Here is a 13,706-nt window from a genome sequence, read left to right on the forward strand (position 1 = left end):
ATGAATTCAACTTTTGTTTTTGAACTGAATCTGTGGTCTACATATACTAAATAAAATTAATACTCGTATTATATTAGCTGAAATCGATTTTGAATTTAGTTTTGATTTAACTGAATATTAGAAACTAAAACTGAAAATCGAACCAAGAATAATAATTCAAATTAACTTAAATGAAAATCAAAATTTGAATTCCATTTTCTTTCATTTTACATCTTATTTTTTTTTTATGAAGAAACATAAATAAGAATATATGTTGGTTAATCGCTTACATTTAAATATTTATGCAACCTACATATATATTACGAGAATTAATTATATTATTATATTATTTTTACTAAAGTTAGTAAATATAAAAGTTTTACTATATAGATTTCTTATATTTTATATTAGGCTCTTAAAGATATATTATATGAGTTTAAATGTTTAAGATGGGTATATATAATATTACCTTATTTAAGTAGATAAATATGTATATTCTAGAGGTTAAACCGTTATATATATACTCATTAGATTAGATGAGTAAATGTATTATCATATGATAAAATATCTTTCTTGTATTCTATTTTATTCATTTCATTTCTTTATAGTATAATGACTTGGAAGAGTCTTCTTAGAGCACTCCCAACCCAACGGTGGGTTCCTGACCTCCGCTCAAGCTCACGCCCACAAGGAACCCGATGGCAGCAAAGGCGCACAGGTCCCGCCCAGGTACTAGTCCACCATCTCATGCTGCTGATCGTCCTTTTTAATCATATTTCAGGACGGAAGGAATGTCTCAAAAATGTAGTATTTTTTGCTTCTTAAACTTGTACATTTAATAAATTAAGGGAAGAAAGAAGTGTCATGGTTGTGAGTGTTTAGTCCTGGGAAGAAAGTGCTGATGTGGTGTCGAAGTGGCGTCTAATCCTGGAGGACTAAGGTGAAACTATTGGAAGTGCTCTTTTATGTTTGGAATATTAAAAGCTCCAACGAGGAGTACAAACATACAAGGCGGGAATAGAATCAAAACGTAAATGACACCCTTCATAAATAAAATTAATAAAATATTCAAAACAATTTCATTTTTGAAAAAATAAAGTTTCAAAAGAAACAAAATTAATCCAAAAAAAGAACAAGCAGTCCGGCAGTGTCATCGCATTTCCCTTTTCCATCTCTCTCAAAATTAATTCATCTTTGACTAAAATTCACAAAAACCCAATTTACATTTTGTATCAGTATGTATGTATTTGTGGATCCACCATCAAAATTTAATTTCAGTAAAATTTTAAATTAAACCATTTCTCTCCATTTTCAATAAAATCCTACTATATCTGCTCAAGATTTTAGCCAGAGATCTTTTTAAGGTATGTTACATCTTAAATCTCGTGTTTTAAATTCAAAATTTCAAATCTTTCCATCTGGGTGCAAGTAGATCTGTCATAAAATGGTGCATTTTGACTTTAATTTGAATATTTGGCTGATTCACCATTTGGGTTTAATGACATTTTGTGGAAAGTTGCTAATTTTATAAAGTGTACACGAAAACCCAGCAGTGATTTTGTCTGCATTTTATGAAAATTGTTAGGGTTTTGTGGGGTTCCCATTTTTTTTTTCTTTATAAAAATAAAATCCTACTATAAATTAGCTGAATTAAAGCTATGGGTTAGGGTTTTAGCCGTAAATTAACAAACTTTCTCTATAAATGAGCTTGATTTAAGAATTTAAGGTTGGGGTTTTGTGACTTGAGAAGTGTACATTGATGGTACTCAAAATCGCTTTACAAATTTTAGGGAAAATCAAGCAATGCGGTAGCTTGTTAGTGAAGACTTGATACTATTTTGTTAATTTGTTTGCTTGTACTATGTTCATTAGCTGAAATTCGGGCTTGGCGGTCGAGATTTATTTATTAATCAATTTGTTTATGAAACAATGCAACTGAAATTTAATTATGTCAGGAGCATAATGGTATGCTATCTGAAGTGTAATTTCAACAAATATTTCAACTTTCAGCATAATCTAGGTACATTCAAGAAAAATCAAGTGTTGTGATAGGCTATCATGAGTATGCACCCAGATGGATATGAAAGTGCAAATGGCCAATCAGATGGTTTACACAACGTTAATAGTGGCGGTCTTAAATATACAGAAAAAAGTATAGGTATGTTGAAATAGCATACATTATGTGTATTATATTGAATTGAATTTTTTATAGTATTTGTTCCCATGTTACATTTTATTTGGTAATGTAATTAGGTGATCTTCCTGATGCTAAACGGTCAGAAATGTCAAACCTCGACAGTTTACAGGTGATTGCGTCTTAATTTCCTTTTCATTAAGCGGACATTACTGTAATTTTTGTTAATCTGACCCTAATGCAAATTTTATAAATACAGAATGCATCTTCCCGATCACTCTTCGGTATCGTGCATAAGATTCTTGATGACAGCATTGAGAACAGGAAAGAGGATGTACCAGATGTAAGGCAATTTATGGTTCAAATATCACTTGTGAATTCTCAAATTAGTGCGATTTGTATAAAAAAAATTCAGTATATTCGTTTATTCTTGTGTAGAGAGTTGCCTCTCTATTGAAAAAACTAGTCCTAATGGTTGAAGAACGGATTTCAAAACAAGCAGAAGACTTTAGGAAGGTAAAGGCGAAAACTTTTTTTTATGGGTTGAATCAATGGCGGAGCTTTCTTAGGGCAGGAGGGGGCCCTCGCCCCTCCAAAAGTTTGAGTAGCTAGTAGGATTTGTAGCCCTCTGAGTTACGAACGTTTGAGCTTTTGAATCAACTAAAACGGAGTCCGTATGAAGGAGATATGACCAAAATAGTATAGACTCAAAAAATTTGCGAGTTGTCACCGTTTTGGTTACATCTCCTTCAAACGGGTTCGAATTTAGTTGATTTAAAAACTCAAACGCTCGTAACTCAAACGGCTACAAATTTCATTTTGATTGTTACCTGAAATTAAGAGCCACGGTCCCGGAGAGGCCCTTTTCTATCGGGGATATCGCAAACATACTTAAATTAATATTATTTACTAAAATCATTTGGTATCTTAATATAATGTCATGTTCGGCCCTTCCAAAACTATTGTTCAAGCTCCGCCACTGGGTTGAATATCTGTTTTATAAAACTTATAATTGACAGTTATGTTTTTGTGGTTATAGCAAAACAACCTGTACAAGACTCGTGAGGAAAAATATAGATCGAAAATAAGGGTTTTTAAAACTCTTATAACTGGCGCTGTTGAAGAAAATGAGGTAGTTTCAGACTGCTAGAGTGCTAGTTATTACAGAAATAGCCTACTATTTTACTTGTTACTTATATTAACTATTTTTTTCTTCCTTCTTAATTGCAGGTCGTTAAAAATCAGCTCCATCGTGTAGAGGTACCTTTTTGATCTCTGGGTTATGTTACTTATCTTTGTCGAGTGTCATATACAACTGCTGGCAAGATGTGCTGGTGGGTCGAGTGTGTAATGGGTCAAAATGGGTTCAAGTTGAAATTGGTCATTTTTAGTACTTGTTGAATCGGTTCGGGTTGACCTGACACCACCTCTTTTGTCATTATAGAAATATACTTGGACTACTTTCAACCCGTTTGACCCCTAACCGTTTTAGCTAAAACCATTTGAGATGAACCATAACCACATTTACCTATTTATATGGGAATGGGTAAATTTGATACTACTAGATTCTATCATCATTCATCAACTTAATGTGTTTTTGCAGGCTGAGAAGACTAAGGTAGAAGAGAAAAAAAGGCTAGAAGATGTCGAATTATCTAGGCTAAGGAACGAAAACAACGACTGCAAACTTGAAATATCAAACCTAAAGCAAGAGTTAGAAGACACAAGGAATACATATGAGGAGCGTTTTGTGGAGCTCGAAACACATACTACAGAAGTCAAATCTGATTTAGAGAAGAAAACGATGGATCTTCAAAATCTTCTCGCTGATTCAAGGAAGAAGGTGAAAGAACTCGAAAAATTTACGGAATCCAAGTTTCTACGATGGAAAAAGAAAGAGCGCGGCTTCAAGAACTTTATGGATTCTCAGTGCATTTCTCTAAAGGTTTGTAATTTTTATACATCAATATTTTAACATATGTGATGGTTACACAATATTATAACACATTTGATCTCCTAAGCAGGGATCAAGTGGGTTTAATGTTATACATCAAAATTTCAAATCTTTCCATCTGGGTTCAAGTAGATCTGTCATAAAATGGTGCATTTTGACTTTAATTTGAATATTTGGCTGATTTTACAATTGGGATGTAATGACATTTTGTGGATTTTTTCTAATTATCTAAAGTTCATATGAAATCTCAGCATTGATGTTTTCTGCACAGTCTATCTGTATAAAAGTATATTGTTTTTGATTAATTATTTATATAAGAATATAAGATTTACACTTTCTAAGTTAAATTTTTTTATTCTGTTGTAATTATGGAACTGCCAGGAATTAAGGATAGGTTCAGATTTGATTAAGCAAGAAGTTCTCCAAAGTCAGCAGATTTATGAGGACGAAATCAATCAATTTGGTAAGTTTTGGGCAGTTTCGATATTTTACATCTTGTTCATACATTAAACTATGTTTGTTTTATTTTCATGCACTTAATGACCGGTATATTGTTTTGTATAGGAACAAAAATTCAGTGTCTCGTAGATGCCGCAAAGAATTACCACGCTGTTTTGACAGAAAACCGAAAATTGTACAATGAAGTACAAGATCTAAAAGGTATACTATAATTACAAATATTATATTTATCGTCGTTAATAAGTTTGTTTTTTTCATATCTATGTCTTGTTTGAGTAGGGAATATAAGAGTATATTGTCGCATAAGGCCATTTCTCAAGGGTCAAAGTCAAAAACAGACAACAATTGAATATATTGGCGACAATGGGGAATTGGTTGTTACAAATCCGTCGAAAATAGTCAAAGAAAGCCACCGACTTTTCAAATTCAACAAGGTGTTTAGCCCTACCGCAACACAAGGTTTTTTCTTCGACCATACCTTTTTTATATCATGTATAAACGTCCGTAAATGCTAATGGATTGTATGTTAAATTTTCCTGATTGTAGAGGAAGTGTTCATTGATACTCAACCACTCATTCGGTCGGTGCTCGATGGATATAATGTATGCATATTCGCATATGGTCAAACTGGCTCCGGAAAGACGTATACTATGGTATGTATGTAGCTTGCACAAGTATGTTAATGTATGGCGCGTTAAATTTTTTGACCTATTTTGTGCCTTTATTTTAGACTGGGCCAAATGCATCGTCTCCAGAGGATTGGGGGGTCAACTATCGGGCCTTGAATGATCTTTTTCGTCTCTCCCAAATTAGAAGAAGCTCGTTTGAATACGAGATTGGTGTACAAATGGTCGAGATTTATAATGAGCAAGTTCGTGATTTGTTATCCACCAATAGCACTCAAAGAAGATATCCTTTAAACATGTTTTCTTTCTGTATTTATTTATTACTCCATCCGTCCTAAACTAAACTGTCTACTTGCTATTTATATCCGTCCTAAAATAATTGTCCATTTGCAAACTAATAAATATCATTAAACTCTCAAATTGACACTCATTTATTTCTTAAATAAATTGTCAAACTTACCTTGAATATAAGGGCAAAACTGACATTCATTCAATCTAAAATCCAACAAAAATTCCTAAACAACATTTAAAATGGGACAGAGGGAGTATTAGAATATATTTGCTATTGCAATACCATCCCCTTTAAGATGTATACCTTGACTTTCACACGCTTGGGATAATGAATTCTACCCAACCAAACGGTTTAGCCGTTCCTGACGCTAGCATGCACCCGGTTACATCAACCGCCGATGTTCTAGAGTTGATGAATGTTGGATTAATGAATCGGGCCGTGGGTGCCACCGCCTTAAATGAAAGAAGTAGTCGGTCCCACAGGTTAATTTATTTATATGTTTCTTTTTCAACACGACTTATTGTTATCAGTATGACATCATCGATTCTAATCTTTTATAATTCAGTGTCTTAACGGTTCACGTTCGTGGTACGGATCTCGAGACGAATGGTACGTTGCGTGGTAACTTGCATTTGGTTGATCTGGCTGGGAGTGAACGAGTCGATCGATCTGAAGCAACTGGAGATAGATTAAAGGAAGCTCAGCATATCAACAAATCGTTATCTGCTCTTGGAGATGTTATTTTTGCACTTTCACAAAAGAGTCAACACGTGCCTTATAGAAATAGCAAACTTACTCAAGTTTTGCAAAGTTCTTTAGGTAATCATTATGTTTAATATACATATCAGTGTCTAATATTGGTCCACTTTATTGTTCTCATTGTTATGTTCGTTGGTGCAACTTTATAGGGGGTCAAGCTAAGACTCTTATGTTTGTACAACTCAACCCGGATGTGGAATCTTTCTCCGAAACTATAAGCACCTTGAAATTTGCTGAACGAGTGTCTGGCGTCGAATTAGGTGCTGCCCATAGCAATAAAGAGGGTCGAGGCGTGCGAGAGCTCATGGAACAGGTATAATTTGATGTTTTTGCTTTAGTCTTTTATGACATGTACAGGTAGTGCTGATGTTGACCTGTTCACTTATTAATCACTTATTAATCTGGATACAAGCCATATGGGTTGAGTCAGTTGAAAGTGACCATAAGTCCATAAGCCTATTCTTAATGGTTATAATCTCCAGTTGTGAATTATTCGATAGTATTGGTTACTGTTGTTTGGCAATAATAATTAGCGAATTAAACATCTGTAATATGTGAAAGAAGAGGACAAAAACGTATGTGTGTGCCAACGCAAACGAACCAAACATGTTTCAACCCAAGCTAAAAATGACCCACCCGACCTCTTTAATTAATTGCATTACGTAAAAGATTAGTGCATAAAGTAAAAAATTTGTTTCAATTTGACAATGCAGGTAACTTATTTGAAAGACGCAATGATGAAAAAGGACGAGGAGATAGCACGATTACGGGTTGGCAAAACAAGTACAAGTGGTGAGAAAAGCTTAAACCTTGGCCCGAAAGCAGCTTCTGATATCGAGAATTGTTCGGAGTTAAGCGATAAGCAATCTGAAACGAGTTTGACCGATGAATTGAAACACCATAAAGAATTTTTTGAACAATCAAGACTTGTTACAGCATTTGGTTTGTCTGAAAATGGGGCTAGATGTTCAGTTGACGATCTTAACGATGATACCGACCTTTTGGGTATGGATTCCGAGGATAGATTAAGTGATATATCCGACGGTGCTCTATCTATGGGAACCGAAACTGATGGTTCACTGAATAATATAGTGGAGTTGACTCTTTTTGCTGATACGGCAAAAGCATCCGTGGACCACCACCAGAAGTGAGTCTTTTTCTCTCTTAAAATTGATAAAATTCTAGCTCAACTTCATTTAATAATCCTGAAAGATTGTCACTTTTTAATCTGGGTATCTTTGAAAGAGACCAAAAAAAGGGTATAAGTGTACTTTTTACTTTAATTTTACAGAACAGATTAATTATGAAAATGTTGTGTGATATTTCAATTGGTAATTGTTGCAAATCTATTGAAACTTGATTTGTGGTGTCATTGTTTCAGGCCCAACGTACCTTCTAAACTTCCTAGACCTCCACAAATGAGCTCGTCTTCACGAAAACAGGTGCCAACAGGTTCGTCTTCACGACGGCCAGGGATAAGTGCACCTTCTCGAGCATCGTTAACCAAAGGTGTTGTACGTACCGCATCAGGTATGTTATATAACTATTGTCTTATGGTATCTAAATGCGGTATAACGGATGGGTTGGGTAACCGCCCATGATGAGTAATGTCCGTGCGACTTAAATAAGTAATGGAGTGATATAATTCCACACAATTGAAAATCTCATTTAAAGTTAGATTTGTCAATTCTCTTCTTTGACTTTAAAAGTCAAACTTTTATTGTCATTCAGTGAAGAGATTAATGTGGATAATCGCCCTATTAATGTGTATTCCTTTGTCTTGTTGACTAATCTTCAGGTTCTAGCGCCAAAAAATCAACTTCTGGCAGTTTGTCGCTTAAATCAGGAATACGACGATGATATCATTTTTTATTGCCATGACAGTAACACAACATAGATGACATGCTTCCTCTCATTCATGAATTGATTCATGAAAAACAATTGTGTTTTGTGAAGTCTTTAGAAATGACAAAAATGCTTAGAATGAATGTCTAGATTTGTGTCAACTTTCTTGACCGATTATGAAATTTGCTAATGTTAGTCATGACATTTCTCATAGTTTAACGGTTTGTATTGTAAGATTTGTCGGTCCTATTTATATTAGATTATTAGTAATGCAGGATGATCTTTTTTATTTGATAGGATAAGTAACAGTTGGAATTACATTTGATAGATTCTTTTTTTCTTATATATATATATATATATATATATATATATATATATATATATATGTATATGTATATGTATATGTATATGTATATTATAATCAGCTCCCCAGGGACTTAGATTCTACACCCCATTATTTTACTATGGTTATGATTATGTGATCTGACCGGGTTTGGGTCGGTATTATCCCAAATTTAATTCAAGGTGTAGTTTCACACCAAAGTAATAATGCATGTTTCTTTTGTGATTTGTCTACAGTTCATTGATGGAACACATGTTTTAGGGTTTATAGTAAGAAAAATTATATGTAAAGGGAGGTACACCAAATGATGTAGCAGCAAAAATGCATTGAGGGTTGAGGACTTGAGGGGAACACATTAAATTTTGTTATTTTTTATTTATATTTATTTTATTTTTTGTAGAATATTTTGGAAATGAGCTTATGAGCATTAGAATCCAATAAAATTTCATGTGCATGTGTTGGATATATTCCTTTTATTTGTGAGTTTTGAATGATTTTATAGATCTTACTGAGTAACCAAGCACTCTGTATATGCAATTGAATAGAATTTTATCCAAGAATTTCAAGAGTAAATTTAATTAATATAAACACAGTTTAAGATGTCATTTAAGTATTTGCTTATATACAGATTTAAAAATTTAAATGGTTGATGATTTGTATAGCAAGATCCAATGATAATTATTGTCAGTTGAAAACAAATGCTATTTTGAAACCAAGTTCATTAAACTATAGAAGATTATGTCGGTAACCCAATTTTTTAATTCAAAAGATGGACCCATTTTGCTAATTTGATATTTTCTTTAAAATATTTAAACATTGATTAAAGATTCAAAGTTATGAAAGATAAATAGTATGATCTTGTAATGTAAATTCATTATCAATTACAGAATGTTTTTTTGAAACAAGAATCCATAAATGCATGACTCTAGTTACTTCATGTCAATAAACTTCCTAACAGAAAATGCACATATTGTATATGTATAATATCATCATTCAAGAGATACAAATATTCCTCCATGAGTGTTAAAACCTAGATGCAAATTGGGATATACATATTTCTGAAAACTATATCCATAATCCTAGTTCATCTATATGCTACTAATAGCCTACAGCTCCATATAAAGTTAAAATTTAAAATGGACTAAAATCCCTCAAAGAAAATTCATATGAATACTTTCCCTCCAAAATGACCAACAATATAAACAGTGTGCTTCCTCACTTGAATTATTATACTTCAGAAACTAAAACAATGAAGGATCTTGAATTACAACATGCATATGCCAATCATCTGATTTCTCTGTTGTTGACCTCCAATTCATGTAACAACCATGAACCTAAAATCTTGCAAAACCATAACTTCATGACGCTATGAAGGAATGTTTGACCTTTACAGTTGACTTTGTGTGGCCAAGTAACCATATTTCTTTCGATAATGCTACGACTAACACTATAGGTCTGAAGGATGAGCAATGTTGAACAAGTAGTGAATGTGAAATGGTTAAAGAGAACATGGTGCCTCGCGCGATGTAAACATCATTCATTTCTTGCAAAGTTTACATCTTTTTCTCTATTGCATATTCACAAAAAGGTTGTTAATTTACTACAACAATTTGTTCAAAAACAATGGGTTTGAAAACCCAACCCCTCTAAGAACAAATGAGTCCCTTTTTAGAATTGGAATGTTGTAATCTAATCACCCTTTCAAGATTGTTAATTTAGGGTTCACGCACGTGACATTGGTGAAAAAGGCGGATTAACTACAAAACTAGCAGGGATTTCATCAAGATTCTTACTTGACTTTCTTTTCTCATCGTCTGCAACAGCTTCAATCAAATGTTTGACTTCATCTTCGATAAAAACTTTTAACGAATCACATTGCAGCATTTGTCTGTTCATATCCCCGCCGATAGAAGCGTTTGTACCGTGCAATATAGAAACACATATTGAGAACGCCTGTAGTGAGCTCAGTTTTGCATGAAAGTCAACCGCATATTGTCCCTCCTCGGTCAACTTCATGGTCAAAGCTGGTGTATTATCTTTAGTTCCCTGTGTAACATTAATATCATTCATTATTTGTATCTTAAGAAAACCCATACTTAGATCACTATACTTTTTCACTTAAAGTATATGATAGATCAAGTCTAATTCTGAATGATTTATAGTCATTTATTAGTCTCCATTAGTCCATTATTATAGTAAAATCAATATCATTTTGCTGAAGTGAGATTAGATAAACTTTATTTAGTGTCATATACTCATGTTAACTATACATAAATAAGGAACATTTAGATGTGCATTATGAAAATGTGATACCTAATACTTAGAAGTTAGTAACTAGGTGTATTCATATCAACTATAGACAAGGTTGTAAAAGACGTGATTCAGAGACAAGTCGGTCGGGACCTTGGAGGGATGATTCGGGCCTGGGGTGTTGACCGACGTTGACTTTTACAAATAAACAAATTAAACATACATGTATTACACATAAATATAGAATAAACATAATTATTTCAAACATACATATAGGACACAAAATCTAATTTTAAAACATATTAAAACTTTGACTTTGACCGACTCATACCAGACTCAACTCGACTTTTTTTTTTGGTAAAGGACTCAACTCGACTTTGACCAAACTTTTTAGCGTTAACCGACTTTTTAGACTTTTTTGGGTGAAACGGGACAGGTTACTCCCCAAACCAACGTGCCAACCGACTTTTACAACAGTGGCAATATAAGATAGGGTTTGGATGTGTTAACCTCTAGATAATCAAAAACATAATCATCCAAACACTAAAAACAGATTATCAGTAGTTGCAAAATACAACTCCAAATACCCCTAAATTTTGGATGGACAGCAATTAATGGTGTCACTGTTCTATAGGAAACTAGTCAAACAAACTGAACTATTGAACCAACTAAGTAATTTAAATGAGCTTTCCCTACCATCTTTAATGATCATCAATACTATCATAATAGTTTCTTTCATTAACTTTTGTCACAAATAATTTTACCTACTAATGTTATAGTTATTGTATATTTAATAACAAGTTTAACTTAAGTATTAGTTTTACCTTGAAGAAAATTTCGACAGGGCGGTTCGGGTCACAGCGTTCGTCTTTTTTCATATCGGGACTACTACCGAAAACAACCAGGGGACACCCCATATCCCACCCTCCACAATCACAGCCGCCACCCAACCGCCACCTGTCAAGTAACGGTGGGACACGATGAGTTTCATCACTTGGCAAACCATGGTTACCCGAAGGAATCACGACACTAACTTTAACCGGGGTTAACCAATCAGATTCAGTTTTACTTTCAACCCGAGAAACATTTAGCAAACCATCGTTTCTTGCATCATTAGTCCCGGATGGAAACTGTAACACAATGGCTGCAGATTCAAGGTCCGGATGCAAATCTGCTTCAGGCCAAGGATTAGAAGTCGGAAAGTTGATACTTTGACTATTGACTTTTTTTTGGTCAATAACCTCGTTTGAGTCGCTAACAGACTGTCGTGGACGTGCAAGATCATACAAAACAAACTCTGTCAGCATTGAATTTTCAAAAGCTCCTGCATTTATCAATTCTGTACATAAATAACAAGAAACTTTCATTTGAGCCATCATTATAAACTCTTTAGTTCTACGATCTTTAGATCCTCGTCCACTAGCGTTACTCTTTCGTTTATTTTGACCCATGTGAAACGTATATACCCAATTGAACCCGTCTCCCTTGTTCCATGTTTTTGCAACCCAAACTTCATTTGGATTCTGTACCGAAAACTCAAAATAAGGTACACCGTTTTTGTTCCTCATCTTAAGGGACCCACACAAGTGAGCTGGCGAACAGGTTGATGCAACCGAACAACAAGAATCTTTCTTTAAAGACTGAGTGTCCCCCTCGGTATTAAAATCATTCAGCAGCGACTTTCGTAAGGCGATATTTCTTTCTGACGTGGCAGCTTCGTTGAACTCTGCATTTGCAGAGCTTAAAGGACTTTTTTGAGACTTTGACTTTGTGAACGGGTCAAACATCTTTTTAAACGGACTAAAACGAGTTTTGGCCGATTCGCTTTCAGTCTTGGTTGGAGATTGAGGTGTTGCTAATTTAGCAGATAACGATTTGTGCAAAGGGGCGATAGGAGGACGTTTATCGTTAAAAAACGAGCCTAACGAAACTAACGAGCCGTTATCCTCATCTGAACTACACAACGAATCGACTATTTCTAACGAAAACGGATCACAATGTCTTCTCGAAACCGCAATCTTTTTTCTACCTTCAGTTTCGATCTCGTTGATTCTACTCATTTTACCTAATTTTTTGGAGCTCTGATAAACAGAGCCCCTCCTTGGTGCCACATCAGCAGCTTCTAACTTACTCGATGAAACATTTCGACATGATGCACTACGGTAACGATTGAAACTAATTTCTGTAAACTCATTGTTTTGAATCAAGAAAATGTCGTTTCGACACTTGTGTTTCTTTCTAACCTTTTTGATGACGTCATTAGAATGGGAAGGTGATACAAGCACAGTTTTTGGACTTCCATCTACTACACAATACTTCTCAAAATCCAACTTTATATCTTGACCCATTTATAGATCTGCAATCTTTAAATAAAAAAAACACAATTAATAAAATTAAATAAACCAATAAACATTATAAAGCAGTAATCTTGAAGAAGTTTTACCCATATTACACTGATTAGTCCTTACTCTAACCATAAGCAATTGATACTTAGCACATAGCAGCTAATTTTTAACAATGCATTGGGCTGCTAAAACTATTTGATTAAATATAAATATAAATATAATATTAAATAAATCAACTAATAGTATGTTGAACCCTAGCTTTTCATGGCAGCAAAAACATAATACTACTACTACACAAGATTTGTCTTTGAGGCAAAACATAAAACAAGTGGAAAACATAATAATTAATGATAATAAAGAAACAAAATGATTTAAAATTAAAAAGTAGTAATATAATTTCATGAATACATACTCTTGCATTCCAAGCCAAACAAAACAAGAATGACTGTTGAAAGATCTAGCACTGACCCACCACCAGATCTTAAAGAGTAAATCCTAAGTATCCCACAGATGTAATCATATCTTGTACTATAGCCTCATTTGCATAAATTATATTAATAATAAAGATCTTGAAGAACAATGTCAATGTAGATAAACTGGAATGTAAGGAAAAAAAGGGGAACACAATGAACACTAAACAATCAAACAAGTAACAAAAAGCAACAAAAGAAAAGTGTGAGTGAGTGAGTGAGTGAGGTGAGAGAGAGAGCATGCCTTGTA

General features: G+C 33.9%; 2 protein-coding genes across 2 annotated transcripts; one reads left to right on the top strand and one right to left on the bottom strand.

Moving 5' to 3' along the window:
* The first annotated feature begins 1,180 nt into the window (after positions 1-1,180).
* On the top strand, positions 1,181-8,286 carry LOC139855553 (kinesin-like protein KIN-14J). Its single transcript, XM_071844787.1, has 19 exons — positions 1,181-1,343; positions 1,990-2,137; positions 2,233-2,285; positions 2,373-2,456; positions 2,552-2,629; positions 3,153-3,245; positions 3,344-3,373; positions 3,717-4,058; positions 4,449-4,530; positions 4,632-4,727; positions 4,806-4,985; positions 5,073-5,179; positions 5,257-5,435; positions 5,762-5,926; positions 6,010-6,263; positions 6,353-6,516; positions 6,917-7,350; positions 7,585-7,733; positions 8,002-8,286. The coding sequence occupies exons 2-19, from the start codon at positions 2,038-2,040 to the stop codon at positions 8,061-8,063; spliced, it is 2,652 nt and encodes an 883-aa protein (XP_071700888.1). The 5' UTR covers positions 1,181-1,343; positions 1,990-2,037; the 3' UTR covers positions 8,064-8,286.
* A 1,274-nt stretch (positions 8,287-9,560) lies between these two features.
* Positions 9,561-12,989, bottom strand: LOC139854960 (uncharacterized). Its single transcript, XM_071844230.1, has 2 exons — positions 11,466-12,989; positions 9,561-10,437 (listed from the first exon to the last, which is right to left on the bottom strand). The coding sequence occupies exons 1-2, from the start codon at positions 12,987-12,989 to the stop codon at positions 10,114-10,116; spliced, it is 1,848 nt and encodes a 615-aa protein (XP_071700331.1). The 3' UTR covers positions 9,561-10,113.
* Positions 12,990-13,706: the final 717 nt, after the last annotated feature.

Source organism: Rutidosis leptorrhynchoides, chromosome 6 (assembly GCF_046630445.1).
Source record: "Rutidosis leptorrhynchoides isolate AG116_Rl617_1_P2 chromosome 6, CSIRO_AGI_Rlap_v1, whole genome shotgun sequence".
Classification (NCBI taxonomy): Eukaryota; Viridiplantae; Streptophyta; class Magnoliopsida; order Asterales; family Asteraceae; genus Rutidosis; species Rutidosis leptorrhynchoides.

Excerpts from the sequence above, each read along its gene's own strand:
- LOC139855553 (XM_071844787.1), top strand. The coding sequence starts at position 2,038 with ATGAGTATGCACCCAGATGGATATGAAAGTGCAAATGGCCAATCAGAT. Across the intron at positions 5,927-6,009 it reads AGAAGTAGTCGGTCCCACAG|TGTCTTAACGGTTCACGTTC; the intron begins GTTAATTTATTT and ends TTTATAATTCAG. Across the intron at positions 6,264-6,352 it reads AGTTTTGCAAAGTTCTTTAG|GGGGTCAAGCTAAGACTCTT; the intron begins GTAATCATTATG and ends GCAACTTTATAG.
- LOC139854960 (XM_071844230.1), bottom strand. The coding sequence starts at position 12,989 with ATGGGTCAAGATATAAAGTTGGATTTTGAGAAGTATTGTGTAGTAGAT. Across the intron at positions 10,438-11,465 it reads CTGTCGAAATTTTCTTCAAG|GGAACTAAAGATAATACACC; the intron begins GTAAAACTAATA and ends AATGTTACACAG.